Source organism: Neoarius graeffei, chromosome 9, assembly GCF_027579695.1.
Source record: "Neoarius graeffei isolate fNeoGra1 chromosome 9, fNeoGra1.pri, whole genome shotgun sequence".
NCBI classification, from domain to species: domain Eukaryota; kingdom Metazoa; phylum Chordata; class Actinopteri; order Siluriformes; family Ariidae; genus Neoarius; species Neoarius graeffei.
The window spans coordinates 58,972,663-58,991,749 of record NC_083577.1 but is presented as its reverse complement, the minus strand read 5'-3'; the positions used below and the strand labels follow the sequence as shown (position 1 = coordinate 58,991,749).

General features: G+C 42.0%; 1 protein-coding gene across 1 annotated transcript in view; it reads left to right on the top strand.

Moving 5' to 3' along the window:
• The first annotated feature begins 4,501 nt into the window (after positions 1 to 4,501).
• Positions 4,502 to 19,087, top strand: part of kcnj3a (potassium inwardly rectifying channel subfamily J member 3a) — a 77,759-nt gene continuing 63,173 nt past the window's right edge. Inside the window, exons 1-3 of the mRNA XM_060929971.1 lie at positions 4,502 to 4,565; positions 4,912 to 5,595; positions 8,598 to 8,814. Coding sequence (XP_060785954.1) covers positions 4,918 to 5,595; positions 8,598 to 8,814 — 895 coding nt within the window. The 5' untranslated portion in view covers positions 4,502 to 4,565; positions 4,912 to 4,917. The remainder of the gene's footprint in view (positions 4,566 to 4,911; positions 5,596 to 8,597; positions 8,815 to 19,087) is intronic.

Here is a 19,087-nt window from a genome sequence, read left to right as displayed (position 1 = left end):
AATAAGATACTCATAGCAGGGAATTCAGCATCTTCACAAATTATTAAATGTCATCTGCAGTGCAATGTAATATATTAACGTACTTGCTATATAGACTAAATGTACTTTAAAGCTATTGAGTGATGCAAACGTGTACGCTCATGTCACTAGATTAGACTTCTTCCCTAGATAAGAGTGTCCAGATGAAACCTGTTATCATGCAAATTATAAGAGCTCTTCTTTATAACAATGGAAATAAAAGCAGTCTTCCTCTAAGACAGAGTAACCGGGGAGACACAAAAAGGCAGAAATCACTCTGCCTTTCTGAGTCCTTAGACACAAAGATGTCTCACTGATTAGCTGTTAAAAGTCTGCATGAAGAGGCTCCTGTGTGTCATCTCCATGCTCCTGTTCTTTTGTGGCTTTTTGTTTAAACAAAACAAAACAAAAAAAATAGGATTTCATGATAGGGCTGGTGTCCTTAAACATGTGTATAGCTAAGCTGTTCTCCATTTTCAAGATTGTCCCTTCCAAGACAGTCGCATGGAGGTCATAATGTACATGCATCAAGCATTATTTAATCGAAGGCACAACTATATTGTAAGTGCCTGCAAAAAATATAGTTTGCGTTTCTGCGTTCGAAAGTCAGTCACATATTACAAATAATCTCCTGTTAAAGTCCATCAGTGTATTTTATTGCCTATCTGTTTGGCAGAGATAAGAGCCAGAGGGCTTATCCATTTACAGAAAGAGATTCTTCAAAGTGCACTTCTCTTCCCAAGGCCTTTGCTAAATCAGACTGTCAACACAAATCAAATTAGGCAGGTAAGGCAGGTGGCCGGCTATTCTTCTCCTTTGATGAGAAAATTATATTTGATGTTTTTGGCTGAGCTATAAATAGACAGTGTGTGATGGAAAAACACCCTTATAGGGTGTCATGACATATACATAAAATTATGTTACAAGCACTGTAGAAAATGATTTAAGCTATCTGAATGAGTAAAACACCAGTGATCAATGTTCTTTTGAATGAGCAAAATGTTCATCTGTGCCCTAAAATTTACTCCCTTCCACAGCCACATAGATGGCTCTCTACGCAAAACCCCATACATTACAGGGTTTGCCAGATACATTACTGTTCAAAACTTTGGGGTCACTTTGAAATTTCCTTATTTTTGAAAGAAAAGCACTGTTCTTTTCAATGAAGATCACTTTAAACTAATCAGAAATACACTCTATACATTGCTAATGTGGTAAATGACTATTCTAGCTAAATTCTACTAAATGTCTGGTTTTTGGTGCAATATCTCCATAGGTGTATAGAGGCCCATTTCCAGCAACTCTCACTCCAGTGTTCTAATGGTACAGTGTGTTTGCTCATTGCCTCAGAAGGCTAATGGATGATTAGAAAACCCTTGTACAATCATGTTAGCACAGCTGAAAACAGTTTAGCTCTTTAGAGAAGCTATAAAACTGACCTTCCTTTGAGCAGATTGAGTTTCTGGAGCATCACATTTGTGGGGTCGATTAAATGCTCAAAATGGCCAGAAAAATGTCTTGACTATATTTTCTATTCATTTTACAACTTATGGTGGTAAATAAAAGTGTGACTTTTCATGGAAAACAACAAAATTGTCTGGAGCCCCTTTTCCACCAAAGCAGTTCCAGGGCTGGTTCGGGGCCAGTGCTTAGTTTGGAACCGGGTTTTCTGTTTCCACTGACAAAGAACTGGCTCTGGGGCCAGAAAAACCGGGTCCAGGCTAGCACAAACTCTCTGTTGGGCCAGAGGAAAGAACCGCTTATGTCAGCGGGGGGTGGGGGTGTGGTGGGGGGGCAGAGTTGTTAAGACCAACAACAATAACAAGTCCGTGAAGAGAAGCGACGAGAAGCAGCAGCTGTACAAACGCGAAGTCATCCATTATTATTACAACCCCAATTCCAAAAAAGTTGGGACAAAGTACAAATTGTAAATAAAAATGGAATACAATAATTTACAAATCTCAAAAACTGATATTGTATTCACAATAGAACATAGACAACATATCAAATGTCGAAAGTGAGACATTTTGAAATTTCATGCCAAATATTGGCTCATTTGAAATTTCATGACAGCAACACATCTCAAAAAAGTTGGGACAGGGGCAATAAGAGGCTGGAAAAGTTAAAGGTACAAAAAAGGAACAGCTGGAGGACCAAATTGCAACTCATTAGGTCAATTGGCGATAGGTCATTAACATGACTGGGTATAAAAAGAGCATCTTGGAGTGGCAGCGGCTCTCAGAATTAAAGATGGGAAGAGGATCAACAATCCCCCTAATTCTGCGCCGACAAATAGTGGAGCAATATCAGAAAGGAGTTCGACAGTGTAAAATTGCAAAGAGTTTGAACATATCATTATCTACAGTGCATAATATCATCAAAAGATTCAGAGAATCTGGAAGAATCTCTGTGCGTAAGGGTCAAGGCTGGAAAACCATACTGGGTGCCCGTGATCTTCGGGCCCTTAGACGGCACTGCATCACATACAGGCGTGCTTCTGTATTGGAAATCACAAAATGGGCTCAGGAATATTTCCAGAGAACATTATCTGTGAACACAATTCACCGTGCCATCCGCTGTTGCCAGCTAAAGCTCTATAGTTCAAAGAAGAAGCCATATCTAAACGTGATCCAGAAGCGCAGACGTCTTCTCTGGGCCAAGGCTCATTTAAAATGGACTGTGGCAAAGTGGAAAACTGTTGTGGTCAGACGAATCAAAATTTGAAGTTCTTTATGGAAATCAGGGACGCTGTGTCATTTGGACTAAAGAGGAGAAGGACGACCCGAGTTGTTATCAGCACTCAGTTCAGAAGCCTGCATCTCTGATGGTATGGGGTTGCATTAGTGCGTGTGGCATGGGCAGCTTACACATCTGGAAAGACACCATCAATGCTGAAAGGTATATCCAGGTTCTAGAGCAACATATGCTCCCATACAGACGACGTCTCTTTCAGGGAAGACCTTGCATTTTCCAACATGACAATGCCAAACCACATACTGCATCAATTACAGCATCATGGCTGCGTAGAAGAAGGGTCCGGGTACTGAACTGGCCAGCCTGCAGTCCAGATCTTTCACCCATAGAAAACATTTGGCGCATCATAAAACGGAAGATACGACAAAAAAGACCTAAGACAGTTGAGCAACTAGAATCCTACATTAGACAAGAATGGGTTAACATTCCTATCCCTAAACTTGAGCAACTTGTCTCCTCAGTCCCCAGACGTTTACAGACTGTTGTAAAGAGAAAAGGGGATGTCTCACAGTGGTAAACATGGCCTTGTCCCAACTTTTTTGAGATGTGTTGTTGTCATGAAATTTAAAATCATCTAATTTTTCTCTTTAAATGATACATTTTCTCAGTTTAAACATTTGATATGTCATCTATGTTCTATTCTGAATAAAATATGGAATTTTGAAACTTCCACATCATTGCATTCCGTTTTTATTTACAATTTGTACTTTGTCCCAACTTTTTTGGAATCAGGGTTGTATTATTATTATTATTATTGTTGTTGTTGTTGCTGCTGCTTCTTCCGTGTTGTTTTTGCTTCGATATTCGCGCCAAGGTTTATGCAAACTTAGTGACGTAACTGACGTATACAGCGACGTAATGGCGTGGCTTCCCTTAGCACCGCGAGCTATGGAAAAGCAAACTGGTTCTCAGCTGGCTCGCAAGTTGAACGAGTTGTGAACCAGCACTAGCACTGGCCCCGAACTAGCCCTGGAACTGATTTGGTGGAAAAGAGGTATGGGTGACCCCAAACTTTTGAACGGTAGTGTATGCTACGGTCTACTCAGTTGAGATGCTTTACAGTATGGTGATGGAAATTAGCCTTGACAGGTAGGTGTTTCATGTGTGTGTGTGTGTGATCAGAATATAGTATTAATTCACGTGCAGATTTGCCTTGTTAATGTAAATGGAACGTTCAATCTGGCAACCCTGTAGCAGCGTGTGCGCAGGAAACGCACAAACTGCGGGGACGAGAGCGCGGGGAGAGAAAAAGGCGGCACTAAGACCACGAAACTAACCGCTGTGACTTGGGAGCAGGGCAAGAACAGAACAGGAGCTTCGGAAACTTATTATTATTGAGGGCGCAGGCGGCTCTTTGAGAGGACCCCGTGCTTTGTGCTTCACTCGCACTGACCAGAAATGCGCATGAAGAGACAGTCAAGACAAAGCCGAGATTCGAGTCCCCAAGTGACGACGCAGTAAATCAGCAGGGCTCCTGATGCACAATTCAGACTGGAGTGGAAAACCTGCATCCTGAAGGCGCATCAACTCTGATTTACAACTTGGACTGGATTAAAGCTCCTTTAGCGCAAATGAGCGACGCGGTAACATCAAGGGCAAAACTGCGTCCAGCGCCTGGGCACACTTGGTCATACATTTTTGCCTTTTTGCGTTTTAATCCCTCCTATTTATCTGTTTTTTTTAAATAAACAGACATGCGTCGTGATCTCACAGTTCTGACTTTGTGTTTAGTTTCCTGTGAGCTCTGTATTGACTGACCTGCGGGCGCAGAAGATCCGGATGCTCACACACACGTAAGGCTTTATCTTTCTTTCCTCAACACTCCCTCTTTCTTTTCAGTTAGAAGGTCAGCGCTGGGTGCGACATACACGGACACACATATTGTCTTCTGACATTTCCCACCTATGTGCAGCTGATGAATGGAGAGGGTTAAGGGCCCAGCACTGAGTGACAGCTTGGGGCTCGAACCCCAGACTCTCCGATCAGTAACCCAGAGCTTTAACCCTTTCATCCACCACCTTTTCAGAGCCTGCATTAATGGTCAATGAACTCCAACAGTGTTCACTGAAGCTCTGTAAGTTTAGTAAGCTGATGAAGTCATACTGAAGTGTAACCCTGAGTTAAATGTCTTTTCTACAGGCTAGCATGTCCGCACTTAGGAAAAAATTTGGCGACGATTACCAAATAGTGACCACTTCATCCAGCGGCTCGGGCTTCGGCCAGGCGGCTCCAGAGCGCAAGCGGAAACGGCAGCGCTTTGTGGATAAGAACGGCCGCTGTAACGTGCAGCACGGTAACCTGGGCGGAGAAACCAGCCGCTACCTGTCCGACCTGTTCACCACTCTGGTGGACCTGAAATGGCGCTGGAACCTGTTCATATTCATCCTGACCTACACGGTGGCGTGGCTCTTCATGGCCTTCATGTGGTGGTTGATCGCGTACGCGCGCGGAGACCTGAGCCGAGCGCACGATGACAAGTACACACCGTGCGTGGCCAACGTGTACAACTTCCCCTCAGCCTTCCTCTTCTTCATTGAGACCGAGGCCACGATCGGCTACGGCTACAGGTACATAACGGACAAGTGTCCCGAGGGCATCATTCTGTTCCTCTTTCAGTCCATCCTCGGCTCCATCGTGGACGCGTTTCTAATAGGCTGCATGTTCATTAAGATGTCGCAGCCCAAGAAAAGGGCTGAGACCCTGATGTTCAGCGAGCACGCAGTCATCTCCATGCGGGACGGAAAACTCACACTCATGTTCAGGGTCGGAAACCTGCGCAACAGCCACATGGTTTCAGCCCAGATCCGCTGCAAACTGCTCAAAGTAAGTGCAAGGCATCGAAAGTGAACTCACCTGTCACTCATACAGCACAGGTTCGAATCTAATACATTCTCATAAATATCATCTCATCTCATTATCTCTAGCCGCTTTATCCTTCTACAGGGTCGCAGGCAAGCTGGAGCCTATCCCAGCTGACTACGGGCGAAAGGCGGGGTACACCCTGGACAAGTCGCCAGGTCATCACAGGGCTGGCACACAGACACAGACAACCATTCACATTCACACCTACGGTCAATTTAGAGTCACCAGTTAACCTAACCTGCATGTCTTTGGACTGTGGGGGAAACCGGAGCACCCGGAGGAAACCCGTGCGGACACGGGGAGAACATGCAAACTCCGCACAGAAAGGCCCTCGCCGGTCACGGGGCTCGAACCCGGACCTTCTTGCTGTGAGGCGACAGCGCTAACCACTACAACACCGTGCCGCCTCGCCTTAATATGTATCTAATTTCTCCTTTTTATTTCTCTTCATCTAATCACAACAGGGGTGGGTTTCCCAAAAGCCTCTTAACGCTAAGGGCATCTTAACTAGGCGAGAGAGAGAGAGAGAGTGTTCATTGTGCTGCTCACACTACCATTTAACGATGATCTTTGTGCTACGATGCATTTGGGAAACTCGGCACACAGCAGTTAGCTTAACGGCATATTTAGACACTGATATAAACTAGTGCATTAGGTGCAACTCTTCAGCAGACAGGCCAAAATTATGAAATTATTAAGCTTCCCTTAACTTGTCAGCTCAGTGTTATTGTATGGAATCCAAGATAAATCATCACCCCAATTATAGCAATGTCGCTTCAGAGAAATCTTGGTTTGAATTTTAAGAAATGAAAGTTCAGGATTTTTTTCTGACAGAATTCCGTTACGGACTTTTCTTTCCTCATAAAAGATTTTGCATTCAGAGGTAAACACAGCCAATTTTATATGCTCTTTTTTAGGGTCAAAAGATACCCCATACAGTGTGAAATTTTTATTTCATACCAGTATCCTGAGTACTGCGACTAAAAAAGTTACCACATTTTGCTATGAATGTAATTCCGTGACTGAAGAACTACCCATTAAAGGAGAACTGAAGGCAATTTTTTATTATCAAAATTCTATTTATCTCATTTTATTAAATCTAGGAATGCATTAGCTATTTTGTCACCGCTATAGAAAATTATGAGTATTTGAAATATGCTATGTAATATATCAGTCCATATGTCAAAGCAATGGCCGTAAACGAGATTCGTTGAGACCTGTGTGAGACATCGTAGGACGGAAGTAAAACATACAGTGGAAATCAAAGTGACCAACATCTGTCAACGTTGTCAAAAGATGCACGTGCCCTCTTTTGAATGCTGATGTAATCGAGCCGGAAGTTTTGTTTGTTTTGATAGTAATCAGGAAAGTTTGACAAAAGTAGGCAGTAATCGTCATTTAAACTCGTTTTTGTGCAATATTTCATTTGGAAAACAGTTTTCAAAATGGTGGCACTGACACCTGGCTGACACTTCACGTTTCGAAGTCTCGCACAAGTCTCGTGAAGATCGCACAGATAAGCGATGCCTGCCGTGGACCAAACGAACTAAATTCAACATGGTTAAAACCGAATAGGCCGATAAGTATAATATTTAATTGCAATTAGTTGCCAGTACGAGTCACGATATAAGGTTACTAAAACCGAAAATGTAAATAACACGTTAAATAAGAAATAAAGCAAGTTTAAAAATGACTTCAGTTCTCCTTTAAACCTATAGTCTACACTCACTACAAAACTACTAGAAAAAAGCATTTATTGTTTACTTGTTTGCTGCACAGATGATTTCCTTCATTCATAAATCTTTAGGAAGAGCAGTATCCTGATCAGGGCTGCAGTAAATCTGGAGCCTATCACAGGAACATTGGGTGTGAGTTAGTCCATTGAAGGGTACTGTGCACACATCCATTCACACCTGCCCCTTTTCCACCAAAGCAGTTCCAGGGCTGGTTCGGGGCCAGTGCTTAGTTTGGAACCGGGTTTTCTGTTTCCACTGACAAAGAACTGGCTCTGGGGCCAGAAAAACCGGTTCCAGGCTAGCACCAACTCTTTGCTGGGCCAGAGGAAAGAACCGCTTACGTCAGCAGGGGGGGTTTAGTTGTTAAGACCAACAACAAGACCGCGAAAGATCGCCATTTTTAAGCGATGAGAAGCGGCAGCTGTACAAACGCGAAGTCATCCATTATTATTGTTGTTGCCGCTGCTGCTTCTTCCGTGTTGTTTTTTTTAAAGATTTTTTTTGGGCTTTTTCACCTTTATTGGATAGGACAGTGTAGAGGCAGGAAATGAGCGGGAGAGAGACACGGGGAGGGATCGGGAAATGACCTTGGGTTGGAATCGAACCCGGGTCCCCGGATTTATGGTATGGTGCCTTATCCATGACACCCCCTTCTTCTGTGTTGTTTTTGCTTCGATATTCGTGCCAAGGTTTATGCAAACATAGCGATGTAACTGACGTATACAGCGACGTAACTGACGTATACAGCGACGTAATGACGTGGCTTCCCTTAGCACCGCGAGCTATGGAAAAGCAAACTGGTTCTCAACTGGCTCGCAAGTTGAACGAGTTGTGAACCAGCACCAGCACTGACCTCGAACCAGCCCTGGAACTGATTTGGTGGAAAAGGGGTAACCTAGGAGCAATTTAGTGTTGTCAGTCCTTTACCAGCACGTGTTGTGGAAGGTGGGAGGAAACTGCAAAATGCAGAGGAAACCCATGTGAATACAGAGAAAACATGTACAGAAACACCATACAGGGACCCTGGAGCATGACACAACAACGCTACATGCTCTAGTAATGCGACGCGCCCTATTACTTTGCCACCCTAGACAATTTATTTATTCTTTATTGATATTCTCTGCTTAATAGCTTTGATTATTACATGAAATGTTCAAGAGCTGTAAGCATAGATGATAAATCCACCCTATTTTAAAGTGGTACTGTGTCTCTCTCTCTCTCTCTCAGTCTCGGCAGACCCCTGAAGGTGAGTTTCTCCCTCTAGATCAGTTGGAGCTAGATGTGGGTTTCAGCACTGGGGCAGATCAGCTCTTCTTGGTGTCTCCTCTCACCATCTGTCATGTGATCGACAGTAAAAGCCCCTTTTATGAGCTCTCCCAGCGCTCCATGCAAACCGAGCAGTTTGAAATAGTGGTAATCCTGGAAGGAATTGTGGAAACCACAGGTAAGCGGGTTCAATTCTCTGGTCTAGCACTTCTTCGTTTCTTCAAGAATTTCATTGAACCTAGTTTCAAGTGGATGATGATTTACAATGAGTGAATATTCTCCTGGGTTACATAAAAGACCAGTGTTCGAAATGCCCGTCTGCAGTCTGCATTTTGCAGAATGATTTTCAAGATTGCAGAAGAAAAATTAAACAACCTGCAATTTTGCAGAATGAAAAAAATCAGGCTCGGGATTCAATGGTTCTCAATTTAGCAAACTAGCGGCGCTGTAAATAAACTGAAACCTGCGCCGCGCGAACCTAACCTTTTCCAGGTCAAAGTTGAGCAATATTTACGTAATACCGAAGAAAGGCGACGACAACCAAATAAGGGCAGTTGCCATTTTCTGATGTAAAATTTCGTCACTTTTAATACCTGCCGGGAGGACCTGACAACTACCTCGGCAGTGTTTGGCAGTTTCCGCCATGCATCTTCCAGAATTCAATGCGGCACAACAAATATGGCTCCCAAGAAGAGGATTGTTTCTTCGGGGCAAGAGTCCGACAAAAACGCCAAGAAAACAAGGACGATTTTATCGTATCTCGGCAAAACCGGCAGCCAGCGTGACTCCGACAACAACAGCGACAGATCGCGCGTCCGCGAGGGGGACAAAAATGAAGACGGTCGCTGTTATAGTTGCATACATATATATTGGTAAATTGTATAGGTTTGTGTATATTGTATTGTTGAATCATGCAAAATTATACTGATATTATATCCCTTTTGAAGATAGCAACAGTATTTCACCTTTATTCATAGATACTTTTGAATATTTTGTTTTCTCATACCAAGCTACACTAATACATGTTTTGTGTACATGTTGTATTTTTTTCACTAGTGCTGTCTTGCCTGTGGTGCAGACTAGCACAAAGTAAAACAGTTGCCCTGTAAGACAAAGCTCATAGGTTCAGTTCTATAGCTCTCAGTAGTTCTGTAGCTCTCAGTTCTGCCACGATTAGTTTGTACCCAGTTCTCTGTTGTTAGTTTAGAGCAGTGAAGCCCCTGCAGTAGTTCTCAGTTCAGTTCATGACCTTGCACTTTAGAAGCCAGGCAAACACAATGAACCCAAACGTCTTTCCATTTGCCAGTTGGGTTTTATTCCTTAATGGCATCAATTCTTTGCATCATCGTAAGATGTAACAGAGTGTAGAGTTGAAACCTTGCTTTCAATTTAAAACTACAGGTTGCAGATGCAAACACTGTGAATGAAGTACATTTTGGGTAACAATCTGTTGTTCAAGCTAGAAACTCAGGCCCTGTCCTCACGGCAACGGATTCAGGTGAATCTGATAAAATTGTTTATCGTTTCGGCCTGGTGTCCACACGGCACCGGCGTTTTGGGTGCCCCAAAACAAAATCTTTTGAGAACGGGTTCCACAGTGGAAAAATCTGGCAATGGCACCGTTGCGAAGTCGTCTGGATGAGTAGAACGTATTTGTTTACGATGACGTCACAACCACATGACTGTGAGTGCTTCACGCCGGGTAGAAGTGTAACGAACTCGATGCGAGTTGTCAACAAATCCTATAACTTGGTTCATGAAACGCGCTTACAAAATATTTTCACTGTGAATATTTATTGTGTAATGGTGCAAAGTGAGAGAGAGAGAGAGAGAGAGAGAATAGCCCTTAGGGCAGAGTCTTTAGTCCAAACACTGCGGAAGTACTGAGTATAACCAAAACCGCGCACCGCCCGTGCGCTTTCCAAAAACAAAAACAATCCCGCCAACAAAAATAGGGAAAAAAAGGGAGCGATCTCACCTCTTCAGATGTTGGTTTAAGTCCGACAATACATTCCTCAAAAAGGGCGTAGAAGAACAAAGTAATCCATCAACGTGTAGCATTCAATTTATTCCGGACCATTAAAGAATTCTGGAGGATATCAGAATGTTGGCGTACCGGCTTCCATCTAGCCCCGTTCATTCCTCTTTCTGCGTCTCCATTCAAAAAACGAGCACGTGATTTAAAGGGACTATATCCATAGGACAGGGATTGAGAAGGTGTGCGCGTGTGACAGTGACAGGGAAGAACCTAGGCTCATGCTCGCCCTGAATTTCTCTTAAAGCGAAGGCAGAAGAACGTTCAGCACCTGGCCAGGCTTTCTATTTATTAATTTACATAGACATTTTAATATGAAATATAAATGTGTCTTAGACAATAGATACTATTTTACGCTACTGACTAATAATCAAAACTTTATGTGGCTAATGCTACAGAAGAAGGGGTTTATGCGCATGCGTCCTACTTCTTCTATTGTTCTGGTGTCTCCGATGGGACCGTCTTACAGCGCACGTAGTGGTGTGGCATGTGTATTGCATTGTTTTCAGCAAGTGTCGCGTTGCCATATGTGCCTGATATTTTACTGATCCGTTGCCCATGTGGACGTGATATTAAAAAAAAAAAATCTCATTGCCGTTGTCGTGTGGATGTAACCTTAATCTTGACAAAATGTAACATGACGTGTAACATGAAAATGAATGTTTTGTTTCTTGAAGAACAGTTGTGTTCTATTTTTTATTGTGGTGATACCTTTATTAGTATGTTGTGTGGAAGGATAATGTGTGGGTGTGATAACTAGTGCATTTATGAATTAGTTGGTATACTTCAAGTTGTAGTAGCCCGTAGTGTCAGGGCGAGGGGGATGAAAGACCTGTGGAGGTATCATGGAATGATAACTTTGCTGCAGAGAAGGATCTGTGAAGACTGAAATTAAAAATAGAGTGAGAGAATTAAGAATTACAGTAATGCTATGAGTTGTAAAGCTAGATATGATGTAATTATAGGCATTATTAGGTTGAGAAGGGTGTAGTATGGAGGCTTGTGTATTTGCAGAAAATATTTCCAAATTGCAGAAGAAAATTTTGACATTCTGTAATATTGAAGAACACTGGAAAAAAGTATTTCGACCACTGAAAGAGTAAGTGTGGGCATAACTTTCCAGTGATACAATAGCATTACTGTTTGGTCTCTCCTAAAACCTTCCAAATGTAATGAACTATCAACATTTCACCACTCTGCAACACTTACACGTTCCCATTTGTTTTATTACCGTATCTAAACCACACCATAATGCTTTTTTCCAGACTTGATATCTCAAGAAAAATGAGAAGTCAGTTGTATCAGCTGTGTCAGTACACTCTTAGAAAAGATGTTAAAACGAACACAAATTGTATTAAATCCTTACACATCAATGGGTGAGTTTTGGGACAACACATGTTGTGTTAATTTTGACACATTCACTGTGTAAATGATTTTAACAGTGTATGTGTCTGGAAGGACCATGAGTTGGCCTAGTGGTTAGCGTGTCTGCCTCTCGACTGGGAGATCGCGAGTTCTACTCGCAGTCAGGTCATACCAAAGACCATCATAAAAATGGCACCTACTGCCGTCTGGCAAGGCACGCTGCAATACACATGTGAGTGGGCAAATCAAACTCTTGCAGATACCAGAGGACTAGCCCCCCACTGTAGCTGTATAGGTGAGAGGCCGAGGGCTATCGAAATGGAGATTGGCAACTTAAAGAGTTGGTTAGTACTGGGACAGGAGACTACCTGGGAAAACCAGATTCTGGCATGAGAGGGACTTTGATGTGTCTGGAAGGTTAACACAAAGATGTGCCTTCTTCTTCTTTTGGCTGCTCCTGATTAGGGGTCGCCACAGCGGCTCTTTCGTCTCCATTGCTCCATCTTCCGCATCCTTCTCTACCCTCTCAACATGCTCTTGTATCTCTTCTCAGGATGTGCCCGTACCATCTCAGTCTCATCTCTCTTAGCTTAGAAGATGTGTAAGCATGTAATATTAACACATTATGTGCTTGTGCTTGTCACATTGTGTTAAAAAACATGCCTAAAACCCAACACAAAAAGTGTTATTTGACACAAAATTAATTAATGACAATAGTATTTATGACGGCGGCATGGTGGTGTAGTGGTTAGCGCTGTCGCCTCACAGCAAGAAGGTCCGGGTTCGAGCCCCGTGGCCGGCGAGGGCCTTTCTGTGTGGAGTTTGCATGTTCTCCCCGTGTCCGTGTGGGTTTCCTCCGGGTGCTCCGGTTTCCCCCACAGTCCAAAGACATGCAGGTTAGGTTAACTGGTGACTCTAAATTGAGCGTAGGTGTGAATGTGAGTGTGAATGGTTGTCTGTGTCAGCCCTGTGATGACCTGGCGACTTGGCCAGGGGGTACCCCGCCCGTAGTCAGCTGGGATAGGCTCCAGCTTGCCTGCGACCCTGTAGAACAGGATAAAGTGGCTACAGATAATGAGATGAGATGAGTATTTATGACTTCAACAAATTTATCATCATCACGTATTAACAATACGATTCACAGGAATCAAACAGCAGAATATCACAGTACATATTCATAGAATAGAATTTCATTGAAATTCAGCAGTAATAAAGGAAGTGTCCGACACAGGACAAAACAGTTCTTTTTCCAGTTTCAGTAGGCAACATGACACATAACCACATTTGTACATTTCACTTACTGTATTTCAAAACTTTATATCTTGGATTGATGTAGATCTGATCATCCAAGGGCACAGGAATCACTGGCTGAGGATCATCTTCAGATTGGTCTATTTGCGGCATAATCAATTAATAAAATGTTAATATTTTGACAGATGATGCAGCAGCCATTTGTTTACAATATTTTTACACAAAGCATTAGCTCATATCAGAGCTCAGTTCCTTTTTCCCCCAACATAAAATCTATACAGGCGGCACGGTGGTGTAGTGGTTAGCGCTGTCGCCTCACAGCAAGAAGGTCCTGGGTTCGAGCCCCGGGGCCGGCGAGGGCCTTTCTGTGTGGAGTTTGCATGTTCTCCCCGTGTCCGCGTGGGTTTCCTCCGGGTGCTCCGGTTTCCCCCACAGTCCAAAGACATGCAGGTTAGGTTAACTGGTGACTCTAAATTGACCGTAGGTGTGAATGTGAGTGTGAATGGTTGTCTGTGTCTATGTGTCAGCCCTGTGATGACCTGGCGACTTGTCCAGGGTGTACCCCGCCTTTCGCCCGTAGTCAGCTGGGATAGGCTCCAGCTTGCCTGCGACCCTGTAGAAGGATAAAGCGGCTAGAGATAATGAGATGAGATGAGATAAAATCTATACACTTAATGTTAGGTAACATGAGGCTGCAGCTATGCAGTCATACACCAACATTCTCACAAATCTGAACCACAGACAAAAAAACAACAACAACAACACACAGTGGCTCAAACCAGTCAGTTACTAAAGATAAATGAATGAATGAATGAATGCATTGTTATGAAAACCTCTCACTTGTGCAACCTTTATATTGTGTCTCCTGATGCAGATATTTAGTCTCCACTTTCTTTTAGTCTCAAGCTTTCTAAAAAATGAATATTGCTCCTCCTATTTGTATCTGTATTTGTATCTGTTCAGAACCCATTATTATTTATTCAGTCTGAATAATTTATTTACATTCAGGTACCTGTATATCCCTAATGCTAAAATATGCCAATTACAAGGTAATTGTTACAAAGTTGTTGCTATAAATATTAGCGATGGAAGATTCATGCTAAGTGAGTGAATCAGCTCACTTAGTTCATATTAGTGATGATTAGTTATGATATTCTGACAGGTTTGCTGACCATTAATGTTATTATATTAAAATTTCCCAAATTTAGCTTCTTGCTGTTTTGCAATTTTGTAACTGTGATATACCATAGGTACCAGCAGAGCATAAACACTGTATGTAGTAAAGGGGTGGGTTTGGGATGGAAAGACATGGTGGTATTTCTGATTTGCTTGTGCATGCACATTTATAGATTTTCACATTATCTGTGAGTGTAAAGGTGTAGAAATTTTTTGTGGATACTTTAACTGGACCTAATGGATATATTGATTCAGGGGTAAAATGCTTATGTAAACAAGTTGTTCAGATCCAGTGATAAAACAGTACTGAGTTAAAAAAAATTAAATGTAAAGACTTGGCTCAATAGATGACTTGCAACCACGTGATCAAAATGTGCTACGTTATGAGCGTCCACCATGATGGTGGATGTACAAAGTAACTTGGATGGCAGCCGCTGAAAGTGCATCTGTAAACAATGCTGAATTTTCTCAGTATTACCACGATTTGAATGCTCAAGCGAAGATTCGATACAAAGAGAAGATAGATATGTGTCCAGGTGTAGATATGTGTCTAGATGTAGTTTTGATCCATATTATTTAAAAAAGTCAGACTTTTCTGAAGATAAGATGCTTCTTTCGACCATCGAATACCCAGATATCGTGTTCTATCTGGTTTGGCTGCCGTAGAATCAAGTCTGACCTTGGATGAAACATAGCCCATTTTCTGAGTGGGTGCCCAGTCTGGATTGTTTCTATCATATAATTTTGCTGGCGCTCCTAGAAGCGAAATGGTAATACACGTGTTAAAATTATAACAACGACCGAGTGAACCACGACAAGAGAACACTCATTTTATAGCACAATTCTAGCAACGCGAAATAAAATTCTGAGATAAAATGATTACTGCAGACATGAGCTGTTTTGATTTTAGCCTCTGTTAGATCAGCCCTGCCGATGTTGTTCAGCTGTGCTCATCTCCTCTCTGTACTAAGCCTCAGAGTTTCCTCGCCCTCTTTCCAAATCACAGATGGAATTCTAAAAAATCAAAATGTGCCACGGTCACAAGTACTGTTGTGACCACAACCATATACAGCACAAAGATACGGCATAGCTAAAAGAATGCTTAAAGCAGTAGAAAAACAAAGAAAGTTGCACATGCGTGACTATGTTTTGTATGGAATGTCGCTTGACTCCGTGTTTGTATATCCACCAACATGGCCGACATCCAGGTTTCTATTTTGTTTTGACGCCACTTGCAAGTCAAGGATAGCCAAAATTGGTTAACAGTCCAACCTTTGTGCAACCTTTTTTGTGTAACATGTTGTCTGTTGTTTAATTATATTATTTGTGATAGTTTGAAAGTAATGATGTCAAGAAAAGAAGTACACGTTTTTATATAGAACAGGATGCCTCAGTATTCTTCTCATTAGTGCGTACAAATAAGATCTTCATAGCTTATGATATACGAGCAGTGAAATCTGCAGCAGCATAAAGTAGTCTTTTTTCATATTGTCGTGCACTGGCAGTGTGTCACAAGCCTCAAGGGAAGAATAAACATTATTGTTTGTGTGTGAGGTGCTTACACATCTGTTAGAGCCTTGAATGGACTCCGTGGAGTAATTAGCTCTTGCAGATAGATTTCTCCATTGCTGATGAACAAGCCAACAATGTCAGCGAATGTTTGGCATTTGAAAGAAAATCACTTTGGCACATTGAATTAAATCTGACATGAGAACTGACATGAGAACAGTCCCTGCTGACAAGCTGTCTAATCAGTTCACTCGTTGAGAATTTTTTTTCTATATTTTATTTTATTTTGCTTGGACCAAGTGTTCATGAGCCCATAGTTAGGTTTTAAAAAAAAAAGAAAAGCCTGTTTTTCTTAAAATAATTTTCACATCAGAAATCAGGTGAAGCATAAGGCAGATGCAACACAGCTGGAAAAAAACAAAACAAACTCATTATGGGTTTGTCAGTTTGTCAAGATGATTTCAAGAAGGTGGATTGTAACTCAAGCAAACTGCATTTTAATCATCACGGTCCAGCTTTAATATGATGATCCATATAAAAAAAATTGCTGGGTGTGCTGTTGTCATTTTTAAATATAGCTTGTCATGCTTAGTTATAATTAAGCAGCAGGTACATTATAGCCTAGCCACATCCAAAAATGTCCACAGGATTCTGTTTCTTGCTCATAATCAGAAAGGACTTGTACAATATGAAGCTTGGTTTAAAAATCTTTAATTGTACAAAACAGTTGTTTATAGTGCATTGTACTTTATTCACCAATTTCTTTAATCTGTCTTTGACATTGTTAATTTGTTAATTAAGAAATCGAAAAATCTTGACTCTGTTTCCATGGCAACCTGCTCCCCCAATCCCTCTGTGTATTCTTGAGGGTTTTACACAGCCATGAACTTCGGATTATTTCCAAACCTTAAAAGTGTGTGTGAGGCACTTTTTTTTCATGGATTTATAGTGAACACACTTTGTAGTACAGAGTGAGAATCTGTACTACAGAATTTGATTTAAAAAAAATATAAACATGTTCAAGAGCCAGTGTTGTAGTTGAGTCACTAAACCCCGAGTCCAGTCTCGAGTCCCCAGTGTTCAAGTCCGAGTCAAGTCAAAGTCATTAAAAAAAATTTCAAGTCGAGTCCACTATTGATCCGAGTCGAGTCCGAGAACAAGACTCCAACCGCACCGTTTGACAGTGGCTGTTTTAGCGCCATTAACATTAGTCTGTTCCTGAACATGGCATATGAATAGATGATTGTGCATTCTCTTTATCAAGGAGTGCAAAGTATTCTGTCAGAGATGGTTGAGAGATGGATGTGAGTGCAGAAGGTGTGTTTATTAATAAAAGTGAAGACAGGTAAACAATCCAGAATGGCAGGCAAAATCGTAAAACAGTGAAGCAGGCAATAGGTCGAGCGAGGCACAAACAGGCTATCGTAGACTCAGCAGAATCAAAGACGAGAAACAGGAAATCAGGGATCAGGAAACCAAACAAGGAAATAAGGCTCGGTAACGTGTCAGCAACGCAACTCAATACTTCGCAAAGTAAGTGTGTTTTTATATAGGCGCGCTGATTGTGCCTTAATCCTGTGCAGGTGCGAGTCGTTTATGGCGTGCACGTGAGAGTCTGCTTGGCGCGCGCACTGTCTGGAGCACACCCGAGAGTATCTGATGCATGCAACAAGACGCACAGGTGTGATGCTCTTGCACGAAATTAGTACAAAAATTAATGTAGATATAAATATCTTATGCCAAATTATTGTGGCATTTTACAAAAAAATAAAGAAAAAAATCTGAGCCCTCATCTCCAATTTACGAGTCCGAATGCAGTTAATGCACGAGTCCGAGTCCAAGTCTGAGTCATCAGTGCTCAAGTCCAAGTTGAGTCACGAGTCCTTAAAATTAGTGCATGAGTCGGACTCGAGTCCGAGCCCTGGATTCGATTACTACAAGCCTGACGAGAGCTGCTAATTCTTTCCAGTTAATTGTGCGTTTGATGCATTGTACTATTGTGGCACAGTACTCAAAATCTCATCTCATCTCATTATCTCTAGCCGCTTTATCCCGTTGTTATTCAGTGTCATTTTTATTTGATCCAGAAGAAGAGCTCCTACTTCATCCATACATTATTGTAGCTATACTTGATCAGGGACGGCCTGGGAGAAATCGTGACAGTACCTTCTTTTCAGTCAATTTTCAGATTCTACACAATACCTCAACTTGATCAGTAAATTTGTGTCAGTACTGTTTCCCCCCCAAAGTACTGTTTCCCCCCCAAAACCACCAGTTTTGCAGCATATGGTTTTGAAATTTAATGCCTGTGGACATCAGGGTCAGTCCAAGAGTACCAAGAGTCACCTGAAGTCCAAGCCATGCAGTCGTGTACTGCCTCTGGGCAAAGTGCTATACTCATGTGGTAGCTACAGCACGATGTAGTGGTTTTCCCCACTGCTTTGAATTAATTATATATAAGTAAATCATATACTTAAATGAAAGAGTCAGCTATAGGAAAGACTCGTTCTTTGTGCAGAAATATTTCATATAGACATTAGTGTGCTTCTTCTGGCAGCTTATGTGCAGCGTATGGAGGCATATCTTGATGTAGTGTAGGGGTGGAAACCAAATCAGTAAACTGTGATCATTCAGTTGATGAAACACTGTCAGCTGTGAAAACATGTAATGCAAAATTTGTGAGTCACTCTAATGAGGCTGTAATCATTTCTCATTTGGTTGATACCATTTTGCCCATGCTGTAACGGACCGACGCTGCACTGGTAGTGATGATCTTGTGCCTCAGCAGTAATGACGTCGATGCATCATATAGTGTATCTCTTCCAACAGTGAGCCGAAGTGAACCACATGCTTTTCGATGGCATTAATACGAACAACCAGACAGCTAGGATTGTATGTTTTAGATATTTTGGAAACTTGTTGTTAACAATTTTTTTCTTTTCTCAGCAGATTTCTGACTCCTCGCTTTTGGTACATATCCTGTGAATATGCATTGCTTTCACAGCAAATATATTGTGGCTGAAGAGCTATGACAGCATCAGCAGAAATGCAGGACAGTTATAGGACAAGCATGGTGACTTAAAAGTTTGTGATGTATGCAGCACTCTCAGCACTG